Source organism: Haemorhous mexicanus, chromosome 1 (genome assembly GCF_027477595.1).
Source record: "Haemorhous mexicanus isolate bHaeMex1 chromosome 1, bHaeMex1.pri, whole genome shotgun sequence".
Lineage (NCBI taxonomy): Eukaryota > Metazoa > Chordata > Aves > Passeriformes > Fringillidae > Haemorhous > Haemorhous mexicanus.
This window is the reverse complement of record NC_082341.1, coordinates 136,662,390-136,682,212: the sequence shown is the minus strand read 5'-3', so window position 1 is coordinate 136,682,212 and position 19,823 is coordinate 136,662,390. Positions and strand designations below refer to the sequence as shown.

Genomic DNA, 19,823 nt, shown 5'->3' with positions numbered 1-19,823 from the left:
CAATTGTGATTCTATTACTTAAAAGGTCAAAATAATTTAGCTGAAATTGAGTATCTACCTTAAATTAAGAATTAAGAAGGAAAAAAACCAAAACACCACCTGCCTTTATCTTTCAGCCTGAAATTAAAGCACCACAACTCGCAGGAATTACCTGTTTCTGTAATGGTCAATATTGAAGCTTTCTATTTTACATTTGATTTTGGTATAGACATCCTGCATATCCACTGAGGCACTGAGATCCTCTAATTCACTGACAATACAGACTTCTGCAATAGTCAAAGAAAATTATTAGTTATTAATCTGAAACTTAAAGGATTTTAAACAAGAAATATATCTGAGACACTGCATTTTGTAAATAGGATGATGCTACTTCTCCTCAGAGTTTTCTCATAAAGCACTTTTTGATTCAAGTGTCACACTAGAATCCAAACCTTTTTATACAAATATACTGAGAAACATATATATGGGGTTTCTAGTTTAGGTGTTTATAGCATAATTCCTAGGGGAAAAAAAAAAAGAAAAAAATATTTGCCAAGATATTGACTCTAATTATTCTAGATTTTTCTTTCTCATGTGCAATTAGTTTTTCTAAAATCAAAGGTTCAAGTACATTTCTTGAAAACAAGCCTTAAAAATGAGTCACTTTATTTTTCACATTTTTATGGGCACCAATGTTAATAGCTAAACAGTAGTATTTCCTAGAAAAAGAAAATGAAGTCCTGCAGTTTATGGAATCTGAGTTTCTTTGAAACAATTACTGTTGGATGAAAATTCAACTATATCTCAAACAGAAAAAAAGATAAGCTGTCCACAACACATATTTTTCTTTCAACACAGAAGATTAAACTTCTCCTCTGAACCCTGTATTAAACTTCCTTTGACTTTTATGATTATATTATGGTGATTACATTAAATTGAAATTTGAAATTATCAGTATTAAACTAGAATGGACTATATATGGACATAGACAAAATATAAGAATAAAACATATCAAAATGAAACATGATTGTTTCTAAGGAAATAAATGCAGCACTCTACAGAAATGAACTAACTTATTTCCAATTTAACTTAATCATCTGTCCACATGGAGAGGAAAGTTTATGTCAAAGAACAACACTGAATTCTAATTTGTATGCAGTAACTCAACTACATTTTGTTACTGTTATTTAAAATAGAGCTTCAACCCATTATTTCTGTGTTACAGTGTTCAGTAATGTTGATACAAGCTCTGAATAGATAATACTGTGCTGTAAAATAGGGTGTGCTATTTAAAACAACACATTAGGAATTCAAATGGAATTTAAAACAGTATAGTAGGCAGAAAAATGCAGAATACCTGTGCCATTATTTCTAGGATCAGGAGCAAACAATTTTACAGTAATTTTTGGCAACATCCACTGCATCCATAGGCTGACCCGTCCACTTGAAACTCCAATATTACTTGTTGTTTGTTCCAATGTAATGGAATCTGAGAATGGAGAATCATCCCCACCCTGAAGAGAATCACCCTACAAAACAAAAGCAATAGCTGAGGAGAAAAGAAGTATTGCTTTTCACCACTTCTGGGGATTTCTTCTATCTCAACTGATATGGATGCACAAACTATAGAAATACAGATTTCCAAATAGTATATTTGAATTAAGCCATTTGTAACACCAGGAAGAGATAAAACAAGTATTTTTCTCTTTTCTTTGGTAGAGATAACAGACTATGGCAAAGACTGAGAGGTAAAACTGTAAGGTTTTATGACAAATCTCCTTGGCACAGCACACTTGCCTTATTAATGCTTCACTATGGAAACACTATCTTCAATTTAAAACAAAGGCTAAAAGGAATATTTGGAGATGCAATAGGAAAAGGGATATGGAGGCTTGCACATATTTAAAAGGCAAGAGAAGGAAGAGCCACTGGAAGTACCAAATGAAGAGCCACCCAGCAAGGCCATAACCTCTACACTATGTACACATTGCGTTTGAGCCATTTTTCCCCCCCTTGTACGTGCTTCCCTGTAATTTTATAAAAAAGATTTCAGAAAATAGTAACTTTCTGTAAGAATTGGAAATTTTTAATTTGCCTCTTTCTAAATACTTCTGTTTAAAAATTATTGTCACTTGTAATATTCTGAAATGTATGAAATGTTGACAAATGAGCTTGTGGAACCTTCTGTGCCATCAGTTATCTCTGCTTCTTCCCTAAAATTTTAAGGGCTCAATAAAGAAGACACAAAGGTTAATGTTTTAGAAGAAGATGATGACAAATGAAAGCTATACTGAAAATTTTGTTATGTGGGCTTATTAGAGCAATGCAGGCATGCTCTGATAATATTTACCAGCCAAAGGATCCCATCCTGCTCCTTTGCTGGATCTTCCAGATAGGGAAAGAAAGATGCAAACATAACTGCTCATCAGCCCCCAGTGTTTACAGCCTATTAAACTGAATGCAAGAGACACATAAGTCACTAATATCATCCAGAAGCTCCTGAATATCCAGAAGCATCTCCACTTGCAACTCCACCATGTGTTGTAAATTTTCTTCATTCAAGCACAAAGAAAGGAAAAAGGTTTAGTCACTTTGATTCACTAAGACCAAGCTGTTTCTAAGATTAACAGACCAATAAACACCCAAAGTCTTATCTTTCATTGAAGGTTTGTGGGATTAGGCATTGTAAAATATGATGAACAACATGTTTGAGATTTATCTAATTAAAAGCCAAGATTATTTCTATGGAAGACACCCCAGAAGGCAGATCTACACAGTAAGCGCTACAATTGGACTGAAACCATTTTAACCTGTCACACAAGATTCAGAATGCACTCGTTTCAACTTCAGATGCCCAGGAAAACTTGATTTCAGTAGCGAAATTAAAGTCTGACAGTACTTGCCTCATTCTGCAGCCCAAGGCTGGAAATTGCAAGAATGGAAGTTCTGTTAGCAATCTATTTTCTGGATGGGTAGAACCTAGCCCAAACCTAATGACATAGCCCATATGGAAACATTTATGTTAACAAATCACATTTTCATTTGACTCAGGCCTACAATTTAATTATAGGTTTTCTAAACTATAAGAGGACACAGAGAGAAACAGCAAAGATACTTTATCTGCATGCAGTAACCTTTACCCTTGAAAAGCTCAGTTAAACTACAATTCGGAAGAAATCATCTACTTTGTCAATTGCTGACTCAAAGAACTTAGCATTCCAGATACTCATTTGTATGAGGAAGGGAAAGCTTGTCCAACTAATCAGTGTATGCTTCAAGAAAATAACACCTAAATATGAGACTGTAATACCTGGACCAGATTAACAGATGTAATATGACGTGATGCAATGAAAGTTAAGATCCGGTTCACCTTCAGTCATCTATAGTGACAGTGGCTTTGAGTTAATCAAAATGCATAAAAGAAAACAAGTATATTTCTATTTATTTTTGTTTATCTTATATAAGGCACACAGCTTACAGCTCTGAACAGGTTACATGAAGAGCTATAGGTGATTATCTTTTGAAAAACTCTTAGACTCCTGAGGTCCAAAAGGCATTTGCTCCCTATCACACTCTAAGTGAACTAACTTCCTTACACAGTCCCACCTGAAATCTCTCCAAATCATGGACTTAGCATCACCCTCTTGCTTTCAGTGTTTGTTTACTCTTCCTCTTCTGTTTTACTCTTACACTGCCTGCAAATTTAACTTTTAAATATAGCAGGACCTGTCTCCTCTGTGTATCTAATAATATTTAATGCCTGCTACAGCAGGACATGTCAATGGAGAAACCTCAGATAGCTCATTTCACTGTGATGCTTCCAGCTCCCAAATGGGAGTGGCACATTGAACATACGCATGCAACGAAATGAGGCAAAAAAAAAAGTGTGGCAGAACCTGCTAAATAACACGTTCAGGGCAGAGCTTAACTTCTTTCTCACAAGCTGTGACTTGCATTTCCTATTTGCTTCTCCAGCAAAATCCTTCCTGCCTCTTGCCTTTTTTGTCCAGATTTCCACCTCTTAATACTATTTGCTAACTATGTCCTTGCAAGATATTTCCTACTATGTCCACAAAGAGCTCTACTCTCTCCAGTGCCACTTAATTATCCTACAAGGCAACACTAACTGACAGTGACACAAAAATAAATATCTTTTCAACACTGTAAACAAAATTCAGTTTTCTTCAAGAATGCCAGCAAGTGCCCTTGGAATGAAAAAGTTCCAAGGGGAAAGCAGCCTTGGAGAGTGTCAGGCCTGCAAGCTCCCCAACATCTGAAAGGATGTAGGCAGAACAGTCGCTTCTCCAGTGCTAAACAGTGTTAGCCCTTATTGCTTCTCCTGAAATGGCAGGCACCAGTATTAAGACAATGACATAACCCAGCCATTTTGCTGTCCTCCACTATGCCTGTGAACCCTCTGCAAACACCAGCCTGCCTCCCTTCAACTGCTCTGCTCACTTGTAAAGCAGTGAAAGGTAGGAGTGAAAAATGTATCCTTCCAAAAGCACAATGCTTTGAGAATCCTTTCTCCCATTTTAATGAGTCTTTATTTGCAAAGTCCTCATTCTTAGAGGACATCAGAAAAGCCTCAACCTATTTCATGACTTGAGAATGGCATTAGTTCTGATAATTTCGATTTCTGACAATCAGTGCCTCTCTATTTGTTTCTTTTGTATAACATCCACACAGCTTCTTTAACACTCTGCCTTTCAATAACTTCCCACACCTTCGTAATTTGCCTTTGAATGATTGCCCTAAAAGATGATGAATCAGTGTTGGATTTCCACTGTGTCTGAGATGACCTTTCTCATCAAAACTCACATGCCCTAAAAAGATGGTGGAGTCAACAGTATTTTGGGCAGATCCCTGCAGCAGGGCAGATCTGAAGGAAGGAGCCAGCCAAAGAGAATTTCCTTCAGATGGATTTCACAAAGTATCAAGATATAAAAGGTAAGGAAATCCAACCAAGGTAAGGAAAGGGAAAAAAAATACTTTGACATTGATTTACAGTTCAAGCCAATGTTCCTGACAATGCTGATGCTCTGTGCACCCATTTGTGGCTCTCTATTCCTTGCATTCTATTAAAAGATTTTTTTTCTTTTCTTTTTTTTATTTTTTTAATCTGAAGAATATTTCAAGTTCTGTTTGTACCATAAGCACACTTCATTTTGCCAAACCAACTTACAAACTGTGATGGAATGGGTGGGAATGAGAGACAGTCTCTTCTCATCTTCCACACACTCCCCCACTCTCCCATTGAACATGTTCCAAAATGGATTTTGAATGAAAATCAACTTTGTTCTAAAATTTTGGCAGGTCTCTACATTTCTGATAGTTGAAAAAGAAGTAAACAATAGCTGATTAAATTTAAAGGGGTACAGTTAACAGCAAATCTGTATTGCCACCATGGTAATTTTTGAATTTTATAACTGGCTTCCTTTATTTCTGTAATTTAATGTTTTCAGCTGTTTCTTGCATTTTGTTAGGGTTTTTTTTCCACAGAGAGCTATTTTTATTTAGTGGTTTGAGTACAAAGATAACTTTACTGTGAAGAAAAGTCACGCTATAATTTTCCCACACTTCTTTCGGATTATTTTTCTGAAGATATTAAATTATGTATAATGCCTCTCAGAGAATCAGTCAGTTGGTAATTCTGGCACAAGGCTACTTAAAACAGTATTTCTGAGATTTCTGAAGAACATTATTTACCCTAGAGTTACAGACACTGACCCAGATGTATCATTAGAAGTTAGACCTGCAATTGCCAGGGTTTGGAATTCATTCTACCACACAGCCTGAAAATCCTTACAAAGGCCTCAACTCCCTTGGGCTTCGCCTCACCTACAATTCTTTACTTGGGCAAATGCATTCCCCTCCAGAATTCCAGGTGACTTTCCCTTACTCCCCCTTGGAGTGGCAGCAGGTCAGGGTAGCTAAACCTGGCTTGGGCTGTGGTGTCCAGGAGTGATCTCTTGTTGGCAGCTATGGCAGCTGCAGAGCTGGTCCAGAGACACCCCCAGCTGCTCAACACCCCGTCCCTGGCAGAGGGACACGGTGCTGCCTCTGCCCCCTTCAACAGTTTAACTTCAACATACTACCTACATTTTTTCTGCAGTGAAAACCTGTGCAAACAGCTGAATTGGCCCATTCCTTAAGTCAGTGGCAGATGCTTCTCTGAAGGCAGACAGAACATGTTGTATGACTGTCCTTTGGGAGGCAAACAAATGGAAGAGACTGCATTTCTTCTTAGCGGTCTGTTCATGGTACTGTAACCACAACCATTAGGCAGAGTCAAAGGGCCTGAAAAACTGATGGTCTGCGGTAGCTGACATCTTTTTTTTATTTTTTGTAAGCTCAAATTCAGAGAAACTTTTTGCAGTAAAAAACAAAGAAATTGAAGTGAGACGAAAGACTCTTGTTTCTCATCGAGTTTCAATTTTCATTTTGGATTTTCAGCACCCAGCATGTTATTGTTAAATATGTTTATGCATTACTTTTCTGCTCTGTTTCCAGATCTACTGAAAAATCAAGCCAGAGTCAGAAACCCTGAACTATTTTCCCACAACTTCTCATGCCAAGTCCTAAAATATACAATTTAATTCTTTTACCAATTGATGCAAATTGACCAATATACTGAGTTTATTTTCTTACCAGAATTTATCTTTGTTCATCAGGAAGATCCAAACATATGAGGCCTTCATCCTTGGCCTGCCTAAAGCTCAGGGATGATCACAGTTTGGCCACACTAATGCTATGCCTTATCAAAATAACTTCTGCATTCTTGCTCAATCACTGAGTTTCCCCAAGGACTAAACACTTCTACCACTGTTTGTACTTAAGTAAACAGTAACAAGTGGCCTGTTGCAGTCTGCACTACCTTAATTTTTCCAAGGCAGGGATGGTAACAATGATTAACTGTTTCCAGCCTCCAGCATTCATGTTTCCCTGTCCTACCACCACCCAGGCTAAAAGTCAGTAAGCCTAGGTAGCTTTTTCCACATCAGACCATGGTGCCCACATCAAGTTGTCAGCAAGAAAAGAATAAGACACAGCTTAAAATATAAATCATTCACAAATCACATAAACAAGTTATCCTTTTTTTGCTATCTGATATAAACAGTTGTGGAAGTTTGCTTTCTTCTTTTATAGCAAGTCTGATGCAGCTGAAAGAAGCTTTAAAAATAATCATGTGTCTCCCATAGAGCAAAACACAGCAACTATAAAATCTCTAAACTTAAAAAATCCCATAACTATGGCAGCAAAGCTGTTTTTGTTTGATACATTTCAAGATTTCAAAGCTCAAAACAATAGAAATATAAAAACAAAATACAGAGTCCGATAAAACACTAACTTCTGGAAAATTTCCCCAAGTCAAACCTACAGAAATATATATTATTATTTAATTAATCTATTCTAATATTGTCCCTTTTTCACTAATTCACTAAATTTCATTTAGATAATTTAGATTTTTTAGGAGAAGAAATTTTCTAGCCAGTGTATAACACTTGTTGAGAATACAAAGAAAATTAAATAAATTATGAAGAACATTTTGCAAAAGGGTAGGATATGAACACTGAACTTGGACCCATATTACTAAAATAATCTTGGTAACATATGGATTAAAACATTACTGAATAGTTTCAATTAATACTCCAAATACAACATGTACTCCAAATACTGCTGTCTCTGTAGATGTTCAAAAACAAATTGCTATTTATAAAGCTGGTGGTTTCTGATAGTAATGAGAAATTAATTTGATGTGAGTAGGGGAAAAACCACTATTTTTGTGACCATACTGTTCTCTTACTATTCTTGCTTACCTTCAATTCTGTAGCCATGGCAATATTTTTCATAACTGAAATCATGCACACATGCAAACACCAAACACAAGGCTATTCAAATAACCTACAAACATTTTAGTGAAACAACTTAAGAACTGAAACTCTAGTCCAAACACCTTTTAATGTCAGCTGCCTCTTCTCTGTGTGTGTGTGTGATGCTTATAAAAAGTAGGCACTAGCAATCACCATTTCATCTTCTCCAAACCTGAGAATTGACATAAACTATACACAGGGCTAAGCCAATCCTGGCCAAGTGCTGAATATGTATTGCAATCAGAATCCAAATTACTGTGTATCTGCCTGTGTTCCAGAACTGTTCTATGAGGTGTCCCTAAAGTTGATGGGACTATTCTGAGACTGAAAGCCAGTCATTCAGAAAAGTCTCCCTATATTCTTATAGATTTATGTTAAAAACAAAGCACGGAACACATGTGATACCTTCAATTCATCTGACACATTTTTGACTCGCTCTTCAAGCACAACAAGGTCAACTCACTATTTTAACTTGTAAACCTGACAGGGGCACTAAGAAAACCACAAATACTATGCCTTTGCAGTAGCAAAGCTTCCTGAGACCATCCATTCTACTCTGTACCAGCTACCTGGTGACTTCTGGCTAATGGTACTCATGGGTGAAGTTTAACATGGCACTCATGCTGATAAAAGAATTAAGCCTGCTTTCCTCAGTGTGGCACAGGAGTCCTCCCCCTGACTTGAATATTTTACAGTCTCAGGCAAACACTGACATTATGATCAGGTACCAGATCTCTCCAGGCAGTTACACAGTGTTATAAATTAAGGAAGCAGAAATACATAAACCGGAGTGGCCAGTCTAATATCTGAAGATGCATACCCAAATGCTCGTGTGACAGAGCCACAAGGGCAGTGTGAGACATGGACAGCTGGGACAGGGGAATGGACTGAGCTCCAGGAGTAGGGTATACAATGGCACAGTGGTTCAACAGTAACTGGATGGAGGTGGGGTGAGCACACAGCTGGGTGCAATGCCAGCCTTGGAAGCCTTCACAGCCCAGTACCTCTGCTAGTTGCCAATGCAATTTACACACAGCAGCTCCCTACTGACCCAGCCATCAGAGTGACTGGCTGACTACTTGGAACAGCTCACAAGCAGCAAGGTATCAGAGGTATTTTCAAAACAGCACTTACTATTCTGCTAATTCTGGACTTGAAAAATGGCTCATGCTTCTTGACCTGAAAACACTAACCACTGTTTTCTGACACCAGATAATACACACTCACTTTACAGAGAAACAATACAAACAAATAATAAATATAGCCCAATGCAGAAAAATTTTTTTTCTCATTTTTTGTTCCACCAAAATGAGTAATAAAGTGCATTAGTTTATTGGTTCAAACCACCTGGGCTCTATGGCTCTTTCTGATTCATCTTTGACTGCCCACCACTATGTTTTGTAGGTCAGAACTCACACAACACATTCTTTTAAGAAATAAAAATACCTCTGTAGTGGTTCCAATGTCAGCAGATGGACTGTATGTGCTGGTATCTGGTGGAATGGTACCAACACTACTTTTAACTGGGGAGCTAGGAGGAAAAGGTCCTGTCATGGTTTCAGTATAGACAGAAGACACAGATTGATATAGAATTCCTTTCCTCTGTATTTTATTCCAAACTTTACTTGTGATCTCAGCCAGTTCATACAGAAGCTGCACCTAAAAGAAAAAATAAAACTTAATTTTAGGATGAAGCTTTTCTTAACAAGGTGAAGGAAAAATCATCAAAGTCCTCCACCGAGTCTTGGAACATAGCAGAACTGAACCATTCTCACCATTCAGAATGCTCTGATAAGCAACTACATTGCAAATAAAATAATTAGCATCATTTACAGTATATTGATGTTGACAAAAATAATCTGTTCTTTGAGTAAACATATGGTACATAGCTCAGAAACATAAAAAATAACATGGTCTTGTAAATTTTTTACTACATAAATTTTAACAATTAAGCAAAGGTAATTTAGCATATATTTCATGAGTATAGACACAGTCTCTAGGAAAAAGCAAATGTAAACTTTATAAAATATTAACAATGCAAAATCAATCACTCAAATTCTATTAAAATAATGATCCCATGCAGCATGTGAAACTGATCTGGCTTTGGAAGAATATTCACTACCAAACTCAACAGTCTCCCGGCATATGTCATTCCAATATTTAGAAACACACTGTTTAACTTGCACATTGTTTGACTCAGTTCTAAGATATTTACATAAGTTTTTGTAAATAGGCATTAATCATGGAATTTGTATGACAACATATTGGAATATACTGTATAAAAAAAGGTCAGTGAAAACTGAAAATAATATATAAGCAGATTCACAGCTGGATACCATACCCAAGTTGCCATTATAAAAAATTTAAATTCTCATATTTATAAGAACTTTAAGCCTCAGGACACTTTTGCTCTATGAAGCTGGCTTCTTATGTGGGCAGAACAGATGCAGAAAAACACTGCTGTCAATCTATATTTGATATAAAACAGTACTTGATTTTGTGCGTGAGAATGTGTGATGAAGTCTCAAAGTACATGGTGCAGTCCTTTCTTAAGAGGTGAAATGCTGGAATTTTATAAAAACCTTCTTAATTCATCTTGGATTGTCTTTTGAAGTTTCAAGGTTTACAAAGAGCAGGTCACATAATCTTTTGACAGAATTTTCCTTGGAGGAAATAAACCTCACAGTACATTTTTTTTCCTTCATATACAGAGCAATCGACAGCCAAACAACTTTGGCTCTGGTGAAGAACTCCTTCAGTTATGCTCTAAAGTATTTTGTGTCTGTAGCACTCTGATAGGCACTGGTAAACTTTAAATTACCAAATTCAAATTTTTAAGTTTTCTCAGATCTTTTCCATATAATGCAGGAAGCTCAAGTAATGTCCTAATGCAACTAACTAATGTAATATCCACCCAATTGATTGACTAATATTGCATTAACTGGTGTTGACACTTTGCTGGCAAAAGTATCTCTAGAAATTTAATAGGATACAGGCAGATATCCAAATCATACATGCTTGCAACTTCCCCATGTCCCAATTTTTTTCCAAGAAACCAAAAGACAACTTAACCTATATTTTTATGTTTTAATGAAACAGGGCTTTCAGAAAATTATTTATGCTACTGTTCTGAAAGGCACAAAGTAATGGAAAAGAAGTGACTTGTGTTTACCTATATGCTCATATACAAGGTTTGTCATCAGTTAATCCAACACTGAAAGGTTCAAATCTTACTAGGGTTGCAGTAGTCGCAATCATTAAAGCCAATAATTACTTATCTTGTCAGGGAGACTTTTTTAAATTGCTCAGGCTAGAATCTTTCCAGCCACTCTGAAACATCACCAGCCACCAGCCAACCAAGTAGTATGATCAAAATACTCTATCCCACTTTGAAGCTAGGGACAAAATAAGTTTGTAGGTACACAGCTTGTGGTAATTGGGAGTGGGGCTGCGGCCAAGCCTCAGACCCAGTGGGCTACAGCTGTGAAAAGCAGGTGAGCAGCATTGAAAGTAATGAGACATGGAGTGCCCAGGTACAGTGACCAATCACCAAAGGGAACAGAGGGCTCACAGGAGCAATGCATGAACATGAGTGGTATAAAAGGTTGGGCTAAAGAACAAAAAGGGCAGAGGCTTGCAGCCTTCTGAAGTGACATAATGTTACTCTGTATGGGCAGTTGCTTAAAGCCTTCTGAAATTGCATGGTGATACTGTGTATATCGTGGCTGTCTCAACTGTGACATAAGTTGGGCAAACAAAAAGACACACTTTCATTAGAGAGACATGATTTTCACAGATTTATATTGAAAGGTAAAAATACCAAAAAGCCTCACAATAAAGTCTTATTAAAACAAAAAAGATGGCATGTGTCTACATGTAAATAAAATTTCAAAACTTCAGATAAAGTTACATGTTTGGTTATTTTTAATGCACTTTATTTCATTCCACTGGTTGTTACTGACTAAATGGAAGGATTCCTTTTTCTCTTGTTGGTTTTGTGTTTTCAAATGCGTAATCTCAATATTTTACAAATACATTTCTGATTATATGAGAAGGGCTAGAGTAAGTGTAAAGCTTCTCTCCTTTCCAAGTATTTTAGAGCATATATAATAATTATTTTTAGAACACACTATTTAAGAGAAGAAAAATTGTAGGACAAAAAGGGTAACTGCCAGTATTTGTTAAAAACAGCTTCCCCCTCTCACTACTTCCACTCCCTCCTTAGCAAAACCACACATAACTCAATAAGACCCCACTGACTACTTGGCAAAATCTGTAAAGCTCAATATGTTACAGCATCTTCTACTTTAAAAATAACATATTACTACAAAATTGAAAACTACAACCAAGGACAACATCCTGGCAATTTTGCACACTGCAAGTAGGGTTTCATATTAAATCATAATAGTCATATAAATATAATACATCACCTTTGCTACCATTTAACAAATTCACCAAATTTCACCTAGTTTGAGGCTGTCATCTATAGAAAAAATACAGCCTGTCACTGTAAGGGATCAAATTTCATACTGTGAATTTATGACTATCAAATGCTGTTTATGGAACTGCATTTTTCATCTTCTATCCTTCAAAATCTGGTTCAAGAAGACTGATTGCCTTTTTTTCTTCCCTTTTGCATAAGTAAAGCAGAAAGGACAAGCAAGGCACATGTAAAGGAGAAAAGACAGTTCAAGAACCTTTAGTAAGATCAAATAATTTCTCTGCATCCTTTCAGTCATTAGAATACTTCAAAAAATAATAACATCACAGTGTACAAGGACACCCTTTAAGACAACAACATTTGATCTAATGTTGTATACTACAACTTCATTTTAACATTTCACTATGCACATAATACAAGTTATATGGAGCTTAGAGTTTCAGTTTTTTAGTGGAAATACTTTCTTACAGTTTGCAAAACAAATTACTTAATTACACTTTAATAGGAATGCTTGAAAAATATTGTATTTTTCTATTTTCTTCTTCAACTCACATTTAGGTAAGAATTGCACTTATAACAATGCCATTCCACTTTTAATATTATTAAATACCTACTGTACTTGAAATTAAGGCAAACAAGGTCCATAAAGTCATTAAAATACAAGATGTGCCTTCTGAAAAAAATCTAAGAACACCTTTTCCTTTTAATAAAAACAAATGAGGTGGTAAATTTTGTTTACATGCATTCACCTGTTTTTTCTTCTTTTTACTGCAGGACACCATTGTTTGCCTAAAAGACACTTTATGTTCAAAGAAATGTTAGTTCAATGAAAATGTAGCAAAAAAACTACATTAAACCACTTCAATATAAGAATCCACAGTGACAGCAGAACAGTATCATAGCATTTAATGGTACATCTGCAATTCATTTCACTCCATCGGCCAAAAGATGCATTTATACTACAGCTATTACATTTAGAGAAGAGTTTAAATTACAGAAGTTGAGAGAGCTTCAAAGCAAATCTCAATCTAAGCACCTTGATCTTGATGGCCCAGTTAAAAAAAAATTAAGATAGAGACCCTCTTCATGAAAATGCAGATCAATTGTACTTAAATCAAGTTATTTTTAATTTCCTTTTATAAATCAATTAAATGTACCAACCTGGGGGTTGGAGCATTTTATTTCAAGGGATTCAAGGTCGACATGGAGGCAGACGACAAACGAGTGTCTGGATTCCGGCCCTGAAGCAAGCAGCTTCTGGGAAGTCACAGCTAAAGTAGAAGTACAGCCCATTGGTTCTACCAAATTAAGAGTCATCTGTTGTCCAAGAAGGGTATATACACTGAAATGATGCAGACTAATTGTCCATGGAAAAGCATCACCTAGTGATTAAAAAGTAGGGTGTTAAACAGTTAAACAATTACTTAATAAAAAATAGGGTATTAATTTCACAAAACTAGCAAAGGCCTTATTCTAAACCATCTTAGAAGTCAGCACTTGCAATCCACAACCATTAAATTGACCCCAAACCCTCATAAATATTATTCAACTATTATTTCCATGCTATATTTCAAAGACTAAACAATAGCAATAAATTTTTTACAACTTCTAAAAACTGAAATCCATTGGGAATTTTAACTCCAAACTGTAAACAAACATGTAAAATGCAGTCTTTAAAGAAATCTTTCTTCTTCATATAATTTTCCTCAAACTGAGGAATATCTAGAAAACACTCCCCACTTTTTTCAGCATATGGATGCAGTTCAGAGGCAACTCCTTCTATTACATACTTACATCTATTTACAGGTTGTAATACTAAAAAACTGAATTCTTTCCTTTAAAAGTCTACAGGTTGCATCTCAATATGTTGGTGCTGCAGAGTAAAGCCTACTCCAATGCTCGCAGGACAGCTCTTTCCACTGCCTCACTTCAACTTCCTAGATGACAGATTTTCTAAAATCAAATTATTATGGACATATACTTAGCACTTCATTTCTTATATTTAGGAGAAAGCCTACCCAGAGAAGCTTCTGGCACCCTACCAGGAATCGTTATCAGGAATAATCACTGAGGGAATTGGCAGTGCACAGCTGAACAACAAAATGCCTACAGCTTCTGTACAATCAGTTTTCTTTAGGTTGTCAATAGTTGAAACATAAAAATTTCCAAAGCAGGATCACAGAACTATTTAGGTAGTTCTTTACAGGGCCAACAGGAACTCCTTTTGGTGAAGGAAAATTTTCAACAGTTCTACCAGCTAAAGTTGAGAGGAACTGAGCACACAGATTACAGGACTTGAAACAGAATCCCTATGGTGGCTTGACCCTGGCTGAGTGCCAGGAACCCACTACAGCTGCTACCACTCCCCTTACTCAGCTGGACTAGCAGAGGAGTCAGGGAGAAATAATTCACCTGTTACTGTTTATGGGCAGAATAGATTCAACTTGCAAAGGCCATTTGGAGCCAGTTGGAACTGGCTTTTTTGGATATGAGGAAAGCTTCTGGAATGTTCTTACGGATGTCAGCCCTGCAGTCCACCCCACTACCAAAACCTTGCCACGTAAAGCAAATACAATCTCACATATGATAGCTAGGTCCAGAGGAAAAAAAATAGGCTCTGGGAGAAACACTGAACCAAAATACAAAGAATGCTCAAAAGAAGTGAGGAAATAAGGCAATCAAAGATATGTGGATAATTCTAATTTTCTTTAAACAGATACAGGTTTTTGCTCTTCAGCGGTATAAGAACACAAAAATATTTCAGGTGGGATTTGGGGTTTCTTTTGTTTAATTTTGCTTTCTTTAAAGAAAATCTTCATCTCATTTGTCAGATTTCCTACTGAGGAAGTTAGGCCTTTTTGTCACAACTTGAACAACACAGAGTCTGTGCCCAGCATGTGAATTTTCAATCCACCAAAAGAAACTGCCTGTCCCAATATGAAGTAATGTAAAAGCAGCTGGATGAAGTGCCAGATCCAGACACAGCAGGCTGCTGAGCATCCACAAACCTCAGCCATGCTGAAATAGTCTTCATCTTTGCAGGGAGAACAGAGAAGGAGAAAAGTTCTCCTTCCCACAGGAAAATTCAGAAAGTTATTTGGTATGAGGCTTTATTTTTCAACATTTTGGCCTAAGTCATGGATAGAGAGTCCAAATTAATCTAATACCCCAGAAGCATGGGAGCCAGTCTTGAGAATCAGAGGAGAAAATGGGAGACAAAGGTACACTGGGGTCTCATGGGACAATAAAAAATTCAAAGCAGTGTTTTTAAACAATATAAGAGTGTGTTTGCTGCCTGGTGTGATCTACAGTCAATAATGTCCTGCTGAGAAATCACAACATTTAGAAATAGCACCAAATGTTAAATGTGACCATTTAAAGAAATTGGAAGGGTTTTGAAATTTAAAAGGAAGCTCCATTTCAACATCTTTTTACCATATTATTTTAGTAAGGCTTCTATTTTTTTCTTCCACAATGGCTTCAGCAATACATTTATATGGTCAAAAGTATGTATCAGAAAACTGTGTCTCATCCCAAGGACAAACTGAAAACTTCAATAGTTTATTTTGAAGCTATTACATACTGAAGAATTCAGTTCAAAGTAACTTCAAAATATTTTCAAAAGGTTTGCAGATTAAAAGTTTTGAAGCAATTAATTCGTGCTTTTTTACAAGTTCAGTCATCCAAGAAATACAAAAAAATAATTGTAATAGATGGAAAAAATTCAAATGCAAAGTCAACTCCAATGACATGTTTCTAATTATTACATATGAACTTTGTTTTTCTCTGTGACCACCACAGTAAATTAACATAGTTTATATTTAATGGATTAGAAAGAAAAAATATCTATAGAAAAAAAAATCAGTGGTAGCTCTACTAGACTGCACACAATATCTACCTTAAAAGGAAAACAATGACAAATTTTTATCAAGTTACAGAAACCACAGTACATTGAAAAAATACTGCAGTAAAGACACAGTGAATTTACAGCAATGAAATTCCCCCAATGTCATCAGTTACCTCTTCTTCAGCTCCATATACACTATATGCCTGTTTTAACATTTTATTGGTACTGTGCACCTGATAAATCCTGATTTTGCTGTTGTAACTATATCTTACTTGTTTAAAAAAAAATGTACCTTCATTCATTTGCAAATTTGTTTAATGAAACTATTAAAAAATAATTCGAAGCATCTAAATATCAAAAGAAACATTGCTTATAGAATTTTCCAATAATTTAAAGAATGATTTCTTGGTAGAAAGGAAAAATCAGTGCCACATTTAGCAGAATTTTCTCTACATCTAACCTTCCCATCTAGGTATACTATTACTTTGTCACCTCATTGATGGAATTGTGAAATATTTTAAGTAAATTGGGAAAACTGGAACTGCCTTCAGTGGAACTACAGTACACTCAACTTTTATTATGGCAAGATTATAAAATATACACATGAAAGACCCCTACTATGTTTAAAGATTCTAATTAATTCCTGATTTACTACTATCAAAAATCCTAACTTTTAATTTTGTAGAGCACCATCATTAATTTGTATTTAAAAATTTATTAATAAAATATTTCAACTACTTTAATAACTTCTTACATTTATAAATACCACTTTCAGGTATTTGGCAGTTGACCGATCTAACCATCGGACAATTTTCAAAGAACTGGTTTTTATCAGCTACTTGCAATAGCTTAGAAACAAAAATTCTGTTGGAATTTAGTCTATCATTTTTCAAATGTATAAATAAAAAAAATTTGGCATGTGGAAGCTCTTTCTCTGGTACTTACTGATGCACTTTGCCTCTTTGCTAGAGTTAATCACTAATGCTCATAACAAGACCTCCCATATGCATGACATACAATATTGATAAATGTGCTTAACTACTAATAAATGTAATGTTTGCTCTCATTTTTATGAAGAACTTATCTTTATTTTAAAAAACAGATTGCAATTGTGGTATTTGTACATGATGTTGTGTATACAATGCTGACGGTTCTACAAAAGAGAAATTTTGGTTGTTTAAAGTCAGTAATGGTAGGAGAGAGATCATGAAAGTTTTATCATCATGTACTCTGGGATCTATTCCCAGACTTACCAGTAGTATCCCCAGCAATCCTTAAAAAGCAACCTGACTACTGTGTCGTCATTTCCCTTTCTGAACCCACACTGCAGGGTCTTTACATGGATTTCTAAAGCCCTCATTCTCATGGGACATGCAATGTTTTAAAAAAAAGATATTGCAGTCACTACATGTTAGGTCACTCGTACTTCCTCCCAGCCATGCAACAGGAAAGTAGCTCTATGTCTGCATAACTCCAGCTTCTCCAACGTGAGAACTAATTCTGCAAGGCATTCTCATAACAGGTAAATTAAACACAGTAATTACTATTACAGATGGTGACATCAACTATAAGCTCAAATAAACCAAAATAGGGTAGATTTAGATTAGATATAAAGAAGAAATTATTCACTACAAGAGTAGCAAGACACTGGAACAGGCTGCAAAGAGAAGTTGTGGATGCCCCATCCCTGAAAGTGCTCACAGCCAGGTTGGAATGGGCTCTGAGCAATCCAGTCTAGTGAAAAGTGTCCCTGCCCTTCATAGGGGGGTTGGAAATAGATGATCTTTAAGGTCACACACAGACCCCTCTAAGAAACAGCACACTATTTTAATGCTAAATATTTATCCTGAATATAATAACAGAAAAAATAATTTCTGTAAATTTAAAGGTAAACATTTTTAAAAATCTTATGCAAGTTATAACTTGCACAAAGGCCAACATACTGCTGTTCTACTTTAAACATTTAACTGTTCTTTTCACGCTGAAATCTATATGGCACTAATTTCCTATTTCCCTGCAAGTCACTTATTGACAGATTATTGAGTTTCAACATATGTTACAAAATTCTGTGAAGATATATAATCTAACTTCACAAGCAAAAGCCATCTTTCAAATTTAAGTATTTGGAATAGTGATTCACATGACTGTCAGTATATGGCTATCCACCTGAAAATGTGAATATGATTAGCAGCAATATCAACAATTTTAAGGTATTTTGAACATTACTTTCTAAAATTATTTTACTGTGTCTTCCCTAAAGATCTCTACCTTACTGTATTTGACATAAGTAAACATAAATTTTTAAAAAGATGAATTTATAAAATGTACTACTATGAAAGATTTACTACTATGTTTCCAGAGAGGAACATTATTATATTAATAATTAATATTATTTTTAAAAATCAATCACTAAAATAACTGAAAATGTAAACTGCTAAAACCAGGAGGATTTCATCAATACTAAAAATTTTCATTATTACTCTAAAACAGTGCTTTACCTATGAAAAAGTTCCCTTTATGTCTTCAACTTGTCTTTCTGTTAAGAGTTTAGATTTTTGGAAGACCACTTAGCAGTCCAGAAGTTCTGACCATAGCAACATATTTTGTCCAACTGTATTTACCACATTTTAGCCTATCACTATAGGTTGAACTTGGAGATTATACAGATGATTGTCAAATATCTGAAGTTAGATATGCACAGAAAGTCACAACTCGCTCTAAGCACTTTTCTAAACATTTCTGTTTTGCTCAAACTGAGTTTCTAACAATTTAGTTTTTTCTTAGTAACTGTTCTACATAAAGGGCAGCTACAAATAGGACAGAGGTCCTCCTCTTCAGAAGATGTCAAAACAGAGAAGACAAGGAACAGCAGGTACAAGTTGCACTGGGAGAGATTTAATATTGATATAAGGAAGATTTTACAGTAAGAACAATCATGAACTGGAACAGCCTCCTTAGAGATGTGCAGCCTTTCAGGAGCAAACGAGCAGGGTGAGGGTGTTGGATAATGTCATCTTGGGTCCCTCTGCCATGCAAGTTGGGACCAGGTGATCATTCAAGGTCATTTCCAACCTGGCTTATGATTCTGTTATTCTACTTCAACATCTTCAATAAATACTACCTCTCAGGTCTCTGTCTGATTAATTTGTACTCTTAAGATAATACTTAATGCAATTCAATACCTTACTTAATTGTATGTGTTATTCAACAGAAGTTCAAAGGAATACTTAATTCTTTACATGGATAAATCCATTTATGGATTACTTAGTTGTTTAGTATGACTGAGCTACATTATGTTTCTGAACAAAAGTACTTTAAAAAGCATTCCTGCAAACTAAAATTACCTCAGAGATGCAGCAAAATTCTGTAAACACATGGAAAGACCTGATTGTGGGATAGTGTATAAGCTATTTTTACAGTATGTTGACATCTTGAGGTCAGTAAGTATCTGAGTAGGCTGAAATATTCCCAAATGACAGTAGGAATATGTTCCCTTTTTGTCCTCTTTTAGTTTTTCATGTAATAACAAAAATATATTTGTGAGCACACAGCTTTCTTAAAAGTAACAACACATCCCTGTGGAAAAGCCTTTTACTTATTTCTTCTGTATAAAAGTAGGAATGATCCAAAACAATGGCTATCAGGAAAAGCACAGTTGACTAAATATAATTTCTGAGAGATG

At 35.6% G+C, this 19,823-nt stretch overlaps 1 protein-coding gene across 7 annotated transcripts in view; it reads right to left on the bottom strand.

Annotated features, from left to right (window-relative positions):
• Positions 1 to 19,823, bottom strand: part of VPS13B (vacuolar protein sorting 13 homolog B) — a 431,824-nt gene that overhangs the window by 183,960 nt on the left and 228,041 nt on the right. For all 7 annotated transcript variants that reach the window (XR_009488944.1, XM_059864515.1, XM_059864541.1 and 4 more), the window contains exons 24-27: positions 13,456 to 13,676; positions 9,300 to 9,512; positions 1,337 to 1,508; positions 152 to 266 (exon numbers count right to left, since the gene is read on the bottom strand). Coding sequence is in view for 6 of the 7 variants with exons in the window: in XM_059864515.1 (XP_059720498.1) it covers positions 152 to 266; positions 1,337 to 1,508; positions 9,300 to 9,512; positions 13,456 to 13,676 (721 nt within the window). In the remaining variant the exon portion in view is untranslated. The remainder of the gene's footprint in view (positions 1 to 151; positions 267 to 1,336; positions 1,509 to 9,299; positions 9,513 to 13,455; positions 13,677 to 19,823) is intronic.